Below are 13,511 nucleotides of genomic sequence, written 5' to 3' on the forward strand. Positions count from 1 at the left end.
TAGGGTCTCACTCTGTCACCCAAACTGGAGTGCAGCGGTGCAAACATGGCTCACTGAACCCTCAACCTCCTAGTAACAAGTGATCCTCCCACCTCAGCCTCCCACGTAGCTGGGACCGCAGGTGCACGCCACCATGCCTAGCTGATTTTTTAATTTTTATTATTTATTTATTGATTGATTTTGTAGAGACAGGATCTCACTTTGTTGCCCAGGCTGGTCATGATTTCCTGGGCTCAAACGATCCTCCTGCCTTGGTCTCCCAAAAAGCTGGGACTAGAGGCATGAGCCACCACGCTTGGCCTTTTATTTTAATTCTTTCAACTTTTATTCACTTTCAGTTCAAAACATTTCATATTCAATCTGTTATTTTACTCAGTATTATTCTCACCATCATACTGCTTTTAAAAACCAACTAGAATATTAACTATGTTATGCAAATGAAAATCTGTGAATTTAATCACAAAGAGCAGCCCAGAAGAGCCACTAAATCCTACAACATCCAATGGGAAAATTTGGAGAATCCTATTATATTCAATAACTTGTATACCAATGCCCAAAATTTAATATAAATTGAACTGAATCCTACATACAACCCTTTGTAGATTCTATCAATAAGACATGCTTTCATAAAAACTGGCAAGCAAAAAAAAACAGACTACAGCCCAATTTTCATTTCATTTTCTTTTCAATGAAACACTGTGAATATAGTGGCATCACATAAATATTTATCAAACTCTATAATTCTTCCAACTGTAATGATTAAATAAAAGTGTCTTTCGAACACACATACAAAACCCTAGCAGAAAACCATTTTTAGAAGACTAAAATGAGATGCAAGCTATCTGAAGCCATGAAGGGCAATAAATTTATCCCGCTACCTTCTGGAGAGCCACAAATATATAGAGCAATCATCTGGTAGTTTTGGTAATCTCTGCTTACTAGGATCTTGAAATTCACCGTTTGATAATTGAAGAAATAAAAACAATGCAGCATCTCTTGGAACTGGGGAAATAAGGACCCTGACCTGACGGGCCAGCAAGCAATTGAAAATGTCTATTATTAAATAGAAAAGGAAGACTGCTTACAGAGAAAAGACCACACAAGTTTCCAGGTTGTAGGTTTGCCAACTTATTTGGATTACCTCTTTATGACTGTCATTATTTTTTTCATTTACTAGTTACACAGGGACAATAGCAGCTCAAGCCTGATACACAATGCAGACATAATTATAGATTTGAACCAACACTCCTCTATTAAAACCTAAACTGCCGTCAGCCAACAGTTAAGAAAAGGTCAAGAAGAAGGTACCTGCTGAAAAGTAATAAAAGCATGTTGTTCATTATTTTCCAGAAGCTTCTAATCGTTTCTCCCACCTGGCTTACATGACAACTACTAAGTTCAGCAGAATGTTGTAGGACTCCTCAGGGAAACATTAATTTTTTTTTTCTCTCTCTCAAGTAATTATGGTCAAAAAATCTAGAGCCAAGAAAAGTTTCTGCTGTCACTTGATCATAACTTCATTCCTCTCCTTGCTTGCTCTGGTCTCAAGGGGAAAGTTTAAGGGCAAGCCTGGGCCAAAATGCAACAAGCCTCATCATCTCAAAAAAAGAATGAGGACAGGGGACACCATTTAGTCTGGATTTGTCATGAATTACACCAAAGCTGCCAAATAACATTGGTCTTACTCCCCAACTTGTCAAAGAGGAGTTACCAAGCAAGTTTGGGGAAAAGAAGTTGGAAAGATTAACAACCAGCCATAAGACAAAATATGATGTCTGGTGCTTCTGAATATGAGACAAAAGAAGTTTGTATTACATTATGCAAGAGATGCTACTGTAAGAGTTAATCACCCTTTTAAGTATCTGGACTGAAGCTAATGGTTTCTTCAAGGACAAAGAGCTCCTCAGTTTTTTCAAACAATAAAGCTCTTCCATTTCTTGGTTTTCACTCACCCACTCTTGACTATGATGATTAGAGACTTTGGCCGAAGAATGTCAGACTTAGCACTGGCAGCTAGTGAACAGTTCTTCAATTGAAATAAATAAATAAAAGCTATTCAATTGTTTGCCTTTATTCTTCCCTTGGCCACCAGCTGAAATAAATCCTTCTCCCTGTGGAAGATCAAAGTACAGCATCGCAATGTTTGAGAGCTTCAAAGATCCTGCTATCCTACCAACTGGCCAAAACCCTTTTTTCTATGTCTGGTGGCACAGCGTCTTTAGCAAAACTAAAGCTGTCCTTTCATGGGAGAAAAGATGTGGAGAGCATAAGTTAGATGGGAAGATGCAGTCCTCTGATTTCACTTTCTCACCTTGTAAAATGAAAGCCCTGGATATTATCTCTTTACTGTTGTTACTGAAATGTACCAACACATCAAAGCAGTATTACAGAAGCTGTAGTAGAAATTGCTAGAAAATATCAGTACTCAAAATATTTTAAAACTTAAAATTTGTTTTAGAAATATTTAAATAAGAAAAATATTTTATCATTCAAGGTCCTGGCAGAAAACAGATGGTACAGTCAAACTGGGTAATGAGGAACATTTAATAAATAGACTATTTACAAAGGAGTGGGCAGAGTTTAAAGAAGTAAAACAAAACAAAAATAGTGCAGTAATCTAGGGCTAGTTACAGCAAGGAAGGGTTACCACCCATCCATGGAGGAATGCATCCAGCCCACAATAACCAGTGTAGAAAGAGTCAAAGGGATGAATATCCTGACCAAGAGATGTCACACAGCAAAAGAGTCCACTGGCCAAGGAGCCTCTGGGCACAGAGCAGAAAGAAGGGTGAGAATGGATTTAGAGAGGCAAATGGAAGAGAGTCAGCCCAACTCTGAATACAACTGTAAAGCTATACTTATTTATTGTTGGAATAATCTGTTCACAATATATAGTAATTAGCTTGGCAGTAATTAATGTGTGTGAAATGCCTCTTCGGTTTGTCTATTTGAATTCAAAATGTACATTAGGTCTCCTAAGCCTCTGCTAGTTCTATGAAAACATTTGGAATAAAGAGCATTCTGTGCTCAGCTATGCTGGAGAAATGCTTTCAAGAGCCTCAATACAAAGAAAGGTAAATGTAAATGCATAGGCACCGGGCCTGTGAGTCTTTCCTTATAACACCAGATATACAAAAATAAAAAAGTAACTGTCCATACCTCCTGGGATGAGTGAATGAGATCAACTGTTTGAAGCACTTTGCACAGAACTTGGCACACAAACAGATGGTGCTCAGTAGATGTTAACCACTGTTGCCACTGTCATCAGCATCATCTCTTGCATCTGCATTCTGACCTCTCAGACACCTATGTCTTACACCTGTGCCTCTTTGTGTCACTAGTGCCTGGCCCAGTGCCTTACACACAGGTAGTACTCAGTTAACATAAACTTATGAAGACAATTGTGAGAGGTGTCATATGCTATGTCATGCTATTCTATTGTTCAGTAATTATTCACTCCTCCTTCTTTCTCCCCTATTGGAAGAGTGTCATAGTCAGTTTAAGTTGTTATAAAAAAAAATACTTTGCAAACTTACACTGGGTAATTTGTAAGCAACAGAAATATATTGCTCAAGGTTTTCAAAGTGGGAACCTCCAGGGAGTCAGGAGTGTTTGGGGAGGGCTTGCTCCTCACAGGTGGCACCTGCTAGATGTCCTCAGATGGCAGAAGAGTAGGGGAGCTAGCTGGAGCCTCTATTACCAGGACATGAATCCCATTCATAAGGGCGGAGTCTTCGTGATTCAATCCCTTCCCAAAAGCCCCACCTCTTAAAACTATGCATTTGTTATTAGGTTCTAATATGAGCTATGTGGGGACATAAACATTTAGGAAGTAACAAGGAATATTCTTTTCTGCCCCAGAGTGCTGAGGATGGCCCCATGACCTGCTTTGGCTGATGGAATGTGAACCAGTTTTGAATAGAGCCTCTTAGGGCACTGCAAATTTGCACCAGCCCTTTTGAGCTCCTGCCTTTCACTTTGAGAGTATCACATCCCAGAAAGTGAGTACCCCTTCAGCCTGGGTCCTGGAATGCAAAGGCATGTGGGGCCAGATCCTAAGTCAATCCAGTCCACCTCAGTGCTGTTTCAGCTGTTCCCCCAGAGTCTGGGCCAAGAAAAAAATATTTCCATAAGCCAGTGAAATTTCACAATGGCTTATTATATAGCAATAACCCAGGAAAATCTGACAAATTCATATGAGTAACAAGGTTATGATGGCATGCTGGAGAAGAAAAGAGGGAAAATAGCGAGATTTTGAGTCCATTACACTAGAGTTCAAATCTCAGCTCTGAAAACTACCAGATGTGTGACCCTGTCTGGACAAGCCTCAGGGATCCCTACCTTGTTGCATTACTGTGACAAACAGAAATAGTCCCTAAAACGTAACTTGCACAGTGCCTGGTACATAACAGATATTTGATAAATGTATGAAATAATCCAGTTAGTAATGATGGATGGCAAAGTATCTTCCCAATTATCCATGATTAAAGTGCCAACTGGAAATTGTTCATCTCAATTAAATATTTCTTTAATTAACCTCAGATAAATAGAAAGGGTGAAACATTGCTCAAGTTTGTAGCTTACAAAAAAGTTTATAGAAAATTACATTTTTCAGTATATACTGTGCTCTTTCCAAAATGGTGTAAAACCTCTGAGTAGTCAAGAATATGAATCCCTGTTGTATCAAAGAATAAGAATGCATTCTTTGTGAAGAAAGAAACCATTAAATTGCATCTTCCAGACTAGTGATTTTAATTGTGATCAAATCCACTATAGCTGGGGAGGCCTCCAGTTAATCCATTTACTGTGAACATTATTAAACATATATTAAATGCCGGTGCATAGCAAAGACTTTCAAAGGTATGGTTTGGTTCGCAGGTCTCTAAGAAAGTCAAGAACGTAAAACTACTAAATGTATCAACTAATTCCAGCACACATAGTTTCACAAAATGTTAAGCACTACAATGACTGAAGCACAGAAATAGATTTTTGATCCATTGGGAAGGCATTCAAAAAAATATCACCATGAATGAATAAAAAAAGATTTATTTGGATTGCAAAATTCAACTAGTAAAGAAATTTATCTAAGACATGAGCTCAAGTCTCTGCCTCTCAAAAAACTAAGAAAAAATATTTTACATAAAAGATATAATCTGGTAGCCACTGTCTGAGAAGCTAAAGTAAATTTAGGGTAGTGTTTGCCAACCACATGAGGAAGAAATGCTTGAAATGCTTAAATGAAGATTCCTGGGCTCCCACCCCGGAACAAATAGCATGAAGGTGATGACTTCTCTTATTGGACACAGAATTGCTAAACTTCTCTTTAGCCCTCGCATCCCCTGGAAACAAGTCTAGGCAGTCATTTCTCATCAGCTCTGTGGGCTTAGATTCTAAAATCTACAACTGGTAAGAGGAGAGGAAGGAAGATGATTAAGATTATATACACGGCCAGGCGCGGTGGCTCACGCCTGCAATCCCAGCACTTTGGCAGGCTGAGGTGGGCGGATCACGAGGTCAAGAGATCAAGACCATCCTGACCAACATGGTGAAACCCCGTCTCTACTAAAAATAACAAAAATTAGCTGAGCGTGGTGGTGCATGCCTGTAGCCCCAGCTACTCGGGAGGCTGAGGCAGGAGAATTGCTTGAACCCAGCAGGCAGAGGTTGCAGTGGGCTGAGATCGTGCTACTGCACTCCAGCCTGGTGCCTAGTGACAGAACGAGACTCTGTCAAAAAAAAAAAAAAAAAAAGAAGATTATACAGACACTCTCATCTTCATAAAAAATCTCAACAAGCCCAAACCCTTTTTCCGATAATGTAGAAAAAAACCCTGTTGTGTTTTCTAAGGGATGGAAAGAGAACAAAATAATAAAAGAGGAAAGATATTGCTACTATAATTTTAAAACTATGAAAAAATAATGAGAAATATGTAATGAAAGAAAAGGGCACTGGATTAGGATGAGGAGATGTGGGTTCAAGATGCAGCTTATACCCTCCAAAGGGTATGTGACCTTATAAGCTCACTTAGCTGCTCTTTAACTGAAAGGAATTAATGTTTATAGGAAAGAGATTTTTAAGTCACAAAGAAATATCAAAATGTAAGTATCACTGATGACAAAAGTTTTATTTTTATTTGTAGTTATTACTTATTTAAGATAAGGTCTTGCCCTGTCACCCAGGCTGGAGTACAGTGGTGTGATCCCTGCTCACTGACATCTCGACCTCCCGGGCTCAAGTGATCCTCCTGCCTCAGCTTCCTGAGTCAATGGGACTACAAGTGTGCGCCACCACACCCAGCTCATTTTTTGTATTTTTTTGTAGAAGTGGAATTCCACCATGTTTCCCAGGCTAGTTTGGGACCCCTGAGCTCAAGAGATCCACGTTCCTTGGCCTCCCAAAGTGCTAGAAATACAGGCATGGGCCACAATGACTGGCCAATAAAAGTTTTGTTTTTTTTTTTTTTTTTTAAATATATAATCCAGAATACGATGAAGCAAATGCAAATACACATATTTTATACATAACACCCAAGTTAGAAGCATTGTAGCAAATTACCTGTGGGAAAATCTAGGCCACTAATACCAAATTGTTCCTGCTTTTCACTATATCAAGTAAACCAAAATGCAAATTCCTGCCCAAAAAAAAGAAACAAAACTCGGAGTGGCTTGATGCAGTCATCTATATAGCCGTGGTGAATGATTCAGCTTGAGCTTTTCCTATGACCTACCTACCCACATTTACCTGAGTCTCAAAGCTAAGTTCGTCACTGGAGAGCCATGCAAACAATGGGACTATAAAGAAAACAGGAAGATTAATCAATGACCAGTACCATTAGTCAATAAACCCAGGTTTGCAAGGATTTTGAAATCTGTTTAATACTTTATTGCCTTACAGATTTTAGCTCAACACCAAAATCAAGTGTAGTTGGAAACATGCAAGGAAACCCCTTTCACTTGAGATGGGTGAAAGCGAGGTATACTGCAGTTGCACAAAGCTAGGTTTGAAAGTAGGCTCCACGTGGCCAGGTGCGGTGGCTCACGCTGGTAATCCTAGCACTTTGGGAGGCTGAGGCGGGCAGATCACGAGGTCAGGAGCTTGAGACCAGCATGACCAACATGGTGAAATCCTGTCTCTACTAAAAATATAAAAACTAGCCAGGCATGGTGGTGGGCTCCTATAATCCAAGCTACTCAGGAAGCTGAGGCAGGAGAATCACTTGAATCTGGGAGGCAGAGGTTGCAGTGAGCCGACATCGCACCACTGCATCCCAGCCTGATAACAGAGCAAGACTCTGTCTCAAAAAAAAGAAAGAAAGAAAGAAAGTAGGCTCCACGTTCTATGTCTTCTGTGAACTTTTCAATTCATGAGTTGGTAATTATCAATCCAACCTCGTGGTACTGTTGGAAGAGTTAAATAAGGCCTACCTATAAAACCCTCTGTACAGTGTCTGGCACGCTGTAAGTACCCCATGAACTCATTATTATGAGTAGTAAAGTATTAGTACAGAATAGGCACTCAGTAAAGGCTAGTTCCCCTCCTTTATCATTTTGTACTTAAAAGGCAGAAATATATTCCAACCAAATTACAAGGGATACATAATAACAGACAGCATGTGGCAAAGTCAGGGGTGAAATTTCCTAACATTGAATTTTTCCATCTACTATAGCTATGGAGATCAATTTTACAATTTTCACTGACCATAATTAGAGCCTACATATACAAAGTTATCATTTAAACTTGGGATGGTATATATAGATTTCTTGCTACCTAATATTTAACATAGTTTCTTAAATCATTTTTTCTGGTATTATGGATATACAGTTAGTATGTCTCTAGTGACATCTTCCTACCACCTGCTCTAATCATCATCATCATCATCATCATCAATGGGATGTTATGAACTGAATACATGTGTCCCCTACAAATGCAAACTCTGAAGCTGTAACCCTCTATGGGATGTTATATAGAGGTGGGCCTTTGGGAGGAAATTAGGTTTAGATGAACTCATAAGGGTACAGCTTTAATGATGTCATTAGTGCCCTTATGAGAAGAAAAAGAGCAGAGCCTGATCTCTCTGCCTTGTGGGGACACAGCAAGAAATTGGTAGTCGGCAAGCCCAGTCATCTTGACTGTGCTGGTGCCCTGATCTTGGACTTCCAGTCGCCCAAACTATAAGAGGTAGCTGTCTGTTGTTTAAACCACCCAGTCTGTGACATTTTGCTCTGACAGCTTAAGCAGACTAAAGGAGCAAAAGCACTCTACCAGTATTGTTTGAAAGTATCTAATGTATATAAATGCGCTCTGAAAATGGTAAGATGATAATATTACCATTTAAACAAGACTAGAGAAGACATAGCCCCTCACTTGAGATGTCTACAATCTAAAATCTAGGAAAATGCACAGTGCTAATAAAGGAACAGAAACACACACATACACAGACATACACATGTGTCCAGGCACATGAACATTTTGAAGACAAATAGCAACAATAACAAGTATTTTTTTAAAAACCCCAATCTTTATCTATGAATAATAACAAAGTAGGTCAGAAGCAATGAAAATATCGAAACAATTTTGCCCCATATTTTAAAATGTTTTGTAAAAAAAAAAATCTCGTCTTACAAATAACATCTTGAAATCAATTTTTTATAAACAAAATTAATAGCAAGACTCATTTATTCCATTAGGAAAACATTTGTAGAAGCACACCTCGTTATATCAATAGAGCATACAGAGTGCAAATGCCCATCGTTCAAGGACCAGATGAAACCATGAAAGATAAAAGACCAAGCAACTCATACAATATCACTTCTGCAAAGCCTTACTGTAAAGGGAAAGATTCCTATATAAGATCCATTTGAAAATCCATTTCACACTTCTAACTTAAAGCCAATTCAAATGTAATTTACTTTATCAGACTCCTTCATTTAGAGAGAGTCAGGAGTACAATCAACAGAAGTGACAATTACTTAGGCTTATCAAAAGGTGACCTGGTAGCAGTAGTGCTGAGCAAGAAAAAAAAAAAAAAAAACAACAACAAACAAACAAACTGGAACTCCCACTGGAAACCACGGCTGTTAGTGTATAAACAGATCTTCTAACAAACCAGAACATTCTAAGGAAAAGCATCTACGTGCGTCATCTCTGCACCAAATGCAACCTCATTTGTCATTCTATTTTACTGCCCTAAACATCCCTTTACTTTTCCAATGTTGGCCATTTAAAAGAGATGAAACAGCACTCTTGGCATAAAATACTACACTTACCATTCTCGTCGTCTATACTGAATCTTCCGAGACCACTGCCATCCCTGATGGAGTACTGGATCTCTCCATCCCTTCCGGAATCTTCATCTAGAGCAGTCACCTGCAGGACACTTGTCCCAATGCGTGAGTTTTCTTTTACAGATCCAACGACAGCAAAGTCTGGGAAATAGGGAGTGTGGAGGTTTTCATTGACATCCACCACCTCCACCTCAACAAAGGAAACAGACGACAGAGAGACAGGCCGCCCTTTGTCTTTGGCCCGCACGGTAAGGTTATAGAACTGCTGCTTCTCATAATCCAGCTCTTTGCTCAAGCGGATGGCGCCACTTGCTTTATCTATTTCAAATCTCCCATTGTAGTCATTGACCAAAGAATAGCGCACTTGGCCCCCCAATCCAAGATCTGGATCGTGGGTCTCAAGCCAAGCAATGACTGTGCCAACAGGGAGATCTTCAAGAACCTTCACACTATAGCTACTGGGAATGAAAGCTGGGGAGCAGTCATTGACGTCATCTAAAAAAACCTTAAGAGTGACAACTGAAAACAGCTGCTGACCACTTTCCGCCTTGTCCCTGGCTTCTATTTTCAAAGAATAATTGGCTTTGGATTCCCGGTCCAACTGATCAGCTACATAAACGATTCCAGTTGAGCTATTGATGGCAAACTGCTGTGTATCTGTCAAGACTGAGTAAGTCACTTCACCATTAGAACCTAAGTCTTTGTCTCTGGCTTCCACTTGAATGATTTCAGTACCAATGCTTGAACTCTCAAGAATGTTAACTGAGTAACTGTCTTGAATAAAAACTGGGCTATTGTCATTAGCATCCTCCACATTGATGGTCAGCAGTCTCCATGATGATTTCTGTGGATTACCTAAGTCATAGATGGTGATATTAAGGAGATAGAGGTCTGTGTGTTCTCGATCCATAGGCATAAGGACTTTAAGCTGCCCAGTCTCCATATCAATATTAAAGCAACTATCTGTATTTCCATCAGATATTGTAAATAGCACTTTTCCATTGAAGCCAGAGTCAGCATCATAGGCTTTAATCTTCAGAATGTTAGCACCAACTGGCAGATCCTCCTTTACAGCCACATCAGAAGGAAAAGACTTGTCAAAATGTGGTCCTTGCCTATTAATTGAATAAAAGTCAAGAAATCCATCTTCCAGATTCAGTTTTCCATTTGCTTTTGCCTTAATGAGTAGTTTCTCTGCCAGCTTTTGAGCCACACGAGTTTCTCTGCAACTGAAGCTCTTTGAAGACACCTTCCCATGTAGGACTGAAATGTTAATAGACATGGGATCTGCAAGATTCTCTCCATCAGTTGCTGTAATTCTGAGGGCAAAATTGCCATTTTTAATGCCAGAATTCATCAGTGATTTTTTAAGCTGTAAAACACCAGAGTCTGGGTTTAAATAAAAGAAGCCAAGTTCATTTCCAGAAATGATTTTGTACTTCACAAGTTCAAGTTCATCAATATCGATCGCCGAGACTGCTGTGATGTGACCACCGACTGGAAAGTCATATGAAATAACTCCCTGGCAAGCCACTTTTTCAAAGAGAGGGCTGTTGTCATTGACATTTCCTATTCGAATAGTCACATTGACCTCACTTTCATGGCGGTACGGTGAACCCCAGTCAGAGGCTCTAACAATGAATCTGTAAATTTCTGGGGAGGATTCAAAATCCAGTTCTTCAGTTGTGCTAATAACACCTGTAAACTGGTTAATGGCAAATGGTAACAAATTCAGGCTGGCGATACTATAGGTGATGTACCCATTTTCTCCTTTATCCTTATCAGAAGCTGAAACCGTTAGAACGCTGGTTCCCACAGGGACGCTTTCATTCACAAAAGTATCATACAGTGGTTGCTGAAATTCCGGGGTGTGATCATTCGCATCTTCTATGCTGATGGTGACTTGTGCTTTTAAATCTCCTTCTTTATTTGTCACCTCCAGTTTATAAACCTCCTTCTTAACAGTATTCAGTGGCTGTGCTGTAACAATCAAACCTGAACGAGGATTAATTTTAAAGTACACTGCATCCTCACCAGGAGATAATTTGTATTCCACATCTATCGGTTCAGGACTTAATTTTACTACAGCAACCACGACACCAGGAGGGGAAAATTCACTTATGCTCACATCGTACACTTCTTTTTCAAATCTAACTGGGACAGTGTCTCTTCTGGGGTTTCCTATGTGGACTGTCTTTAATGCTGAAAATTTCTGAGGCGATCCTTTGTCTTTTGCCTGAAGAGTGAGGTTGTAGCCATAGGGAAAGCTCTCCCAGTCAATCTGCTTCCTCTCCTTAATCTTGTACTCATTCAACCACTTTCCTTCCTTAGCCAGAAAGAACTGATCTAAAGGATCCCCAGCCACGATGGAAACAGATTCGATCTCTCCATTGGCCCCATCATCTAGGTCATCAACTGTCACCACGGCATATGTCGGCTCTCTGTCCAATGAGAAAGGAATGTGAGTGACTACATGGATTGTTGGCACATGTTCATTTACACGTTCAATGTGAACATAAAGCTTTGCAGTACTGCTGACTCCATTGTTTCCATACAGTTTCATTCCCCGGTCCACAGCCAAAATTTCCAGATCATACCTATTCTTTTCATCATAATTTAATCGGCCACTTAAGGAGATGACACCACTCGTGGGGTGAACTGAAAAGAGATCAACTTTATTTTTAAAGTAGTAGTAGAATTCTCCATTGGAACCAATATCTGCATCTGTTGCGGTCACTTGGGCGACACTAGTCCTTAGAGGTGTGCTTTCTGCTATGGTAACGGAGTATGTTGTGGGTGAAAACAGAGGTCTCAGATCATTCATATCTAAAACTTGTATGTTCACTTTGGCCCATGCTTCCAAATCCTCTCCTCTGACCGAACCTTTTACTATCAATAAATAATTATCCTGGATTTCCCTATTCAATATGGCAGAATTGCCACCTTTAGTTCTTATTCTGAGAAAACAGAAATCTGCAATGATGACTTCCTCTGCTTTGAAAAAGCCTTCCTCGTCTCCGGACACTATTCTGTACTTGATATCCCAGGACAGATCTATTAAGGTGATGCCCATTCTACTCTGGCTGTTGACATAGGTCCTTGCTGCTGAGTTCTCATACACGGTAGCATTATAAATGGAATGTGTGAAGTGGAAGCCCAGGGGTCCAGTCCCTGGTAGCCCCTGGGAGACAGTGGCCAACAGCTTGAAAAGCAGGAGGATGAGGCAAGAAGGAGGAGGCCGTGTGCCCACACAGTGTCCCATAATTATATCCATCACATCATACTTCCATCCTGGAGGGGAAGAGAAAGAGAAAAGATAAATTATCCTAGAAGAAGTGGGAGGAATGGAAAATAACTATTAGGAAACCGTGCTTTAAAAAAGCGTTATCATAAAATCTTTTTACTAAAATAGCAATATAAGAAAAAATTAGAAACCTCGCCACTACTAGGTAATAAGGAACCCAAGATTACTAGAATTTAGCCCTATCTCGGACGAGTATTTCCAAGCGACACTTCATTTTAAATAACACTTTTATACTGCTGACAGGTTGTTCACTGGCACAAGATTTCTTACATTCTGAAGGTCAGTGTGGAAGTATGTATTGGAGGCCTTAAGCGCATTTACCTTTGACTTATAACTGCCCTTGCAGTAATTATCCTATACAAATATTTAGACAAATATCTGTTATAGCACAGTTTAAAGTAAAAAAAAAAAAAAAGAGATGCTAAATGCCTCTCAATAGAGGACTGAATAATTCATGGTGTATTCATAAAACATTGTGCAGTCACTAAAAATAGAGATAGAAAAGATGTACATTTTCAGATGTAGTAAGATGTAATCCTAAGAAAAAATGGTCATCAAACAGTGTAAGCATGAGTTACATAAACATCTCTATGTGCAACTGAATCGTTTTATTTAAAAAGGATTAACTGTGTTGTGGGACTTGGTAGCATATTTGCATTTTCTAATTTTTCTTCAATGAACATTGTTCATCAAGAGTTATATAATTACTTTTATAATTATGATCTTTTAAAAAATGCTTTAAGGTATTACCATCTTTTATTGTGCTTACTTTAAAACTGATTAAGGTTTATGCACAATGCCATGCCATAAAATGAACAAAGTGTCAAGTAACAAAGCAGGGACAATAATCCCTGAGAGGTTACACGACCGCAGTGATATCCAGAACTATTCACAACAAGGGAGGTCAGAGCGATTTCTTACCA

General features: G+C 39.4%; 1 protein-coding gene across 4 annotated transcripts in view; it reads right to left on the reverse strand.

The window, feature by feature from the left end:
- FAT3 (FAT atypical cadherin 3) overlaps nucleotides 1-13,511 on the reverse strand; it is a 662,573-nt gene that overhangs the window by 520,853 nt on the left and 128,209 nt on the right. For all 4 annotated transcript variants that reach the window (XM_032295797.1, XM_032295795.1, XM_032295796.1 and 1 more), the window contains exon 2: nucleotides 9,267-12,575. In XM_032295797.1, coding sequence (XP_032151688.1) covers nucleotides 9,267-12,558 — 3,292 coding nt within the window. In that variant the 5' untranslated portion in view covers nucleotides 12,559-12,575. The remainder of the gene's footprint in view (nucleotides 1-9,266; nucleotides 12,576-13,511) is intronic.

The sequence above is a fragment of the Sapajus apella genome, unplaced genomic scaffold, assembly GCF_009761245.1.
Source record: "Sapajus apella isolate SASKATOON/1434 unplaced genomic scaffold, GSC_monkey_1.0 scaffold34, whole genome shotgun sequence".
Classification (NCBI taxonomy): Eukaryota; Metazoa; Chordata; class Mammalia; order Primates; family Cebidae; genus Sapajus; species Sapajus apella.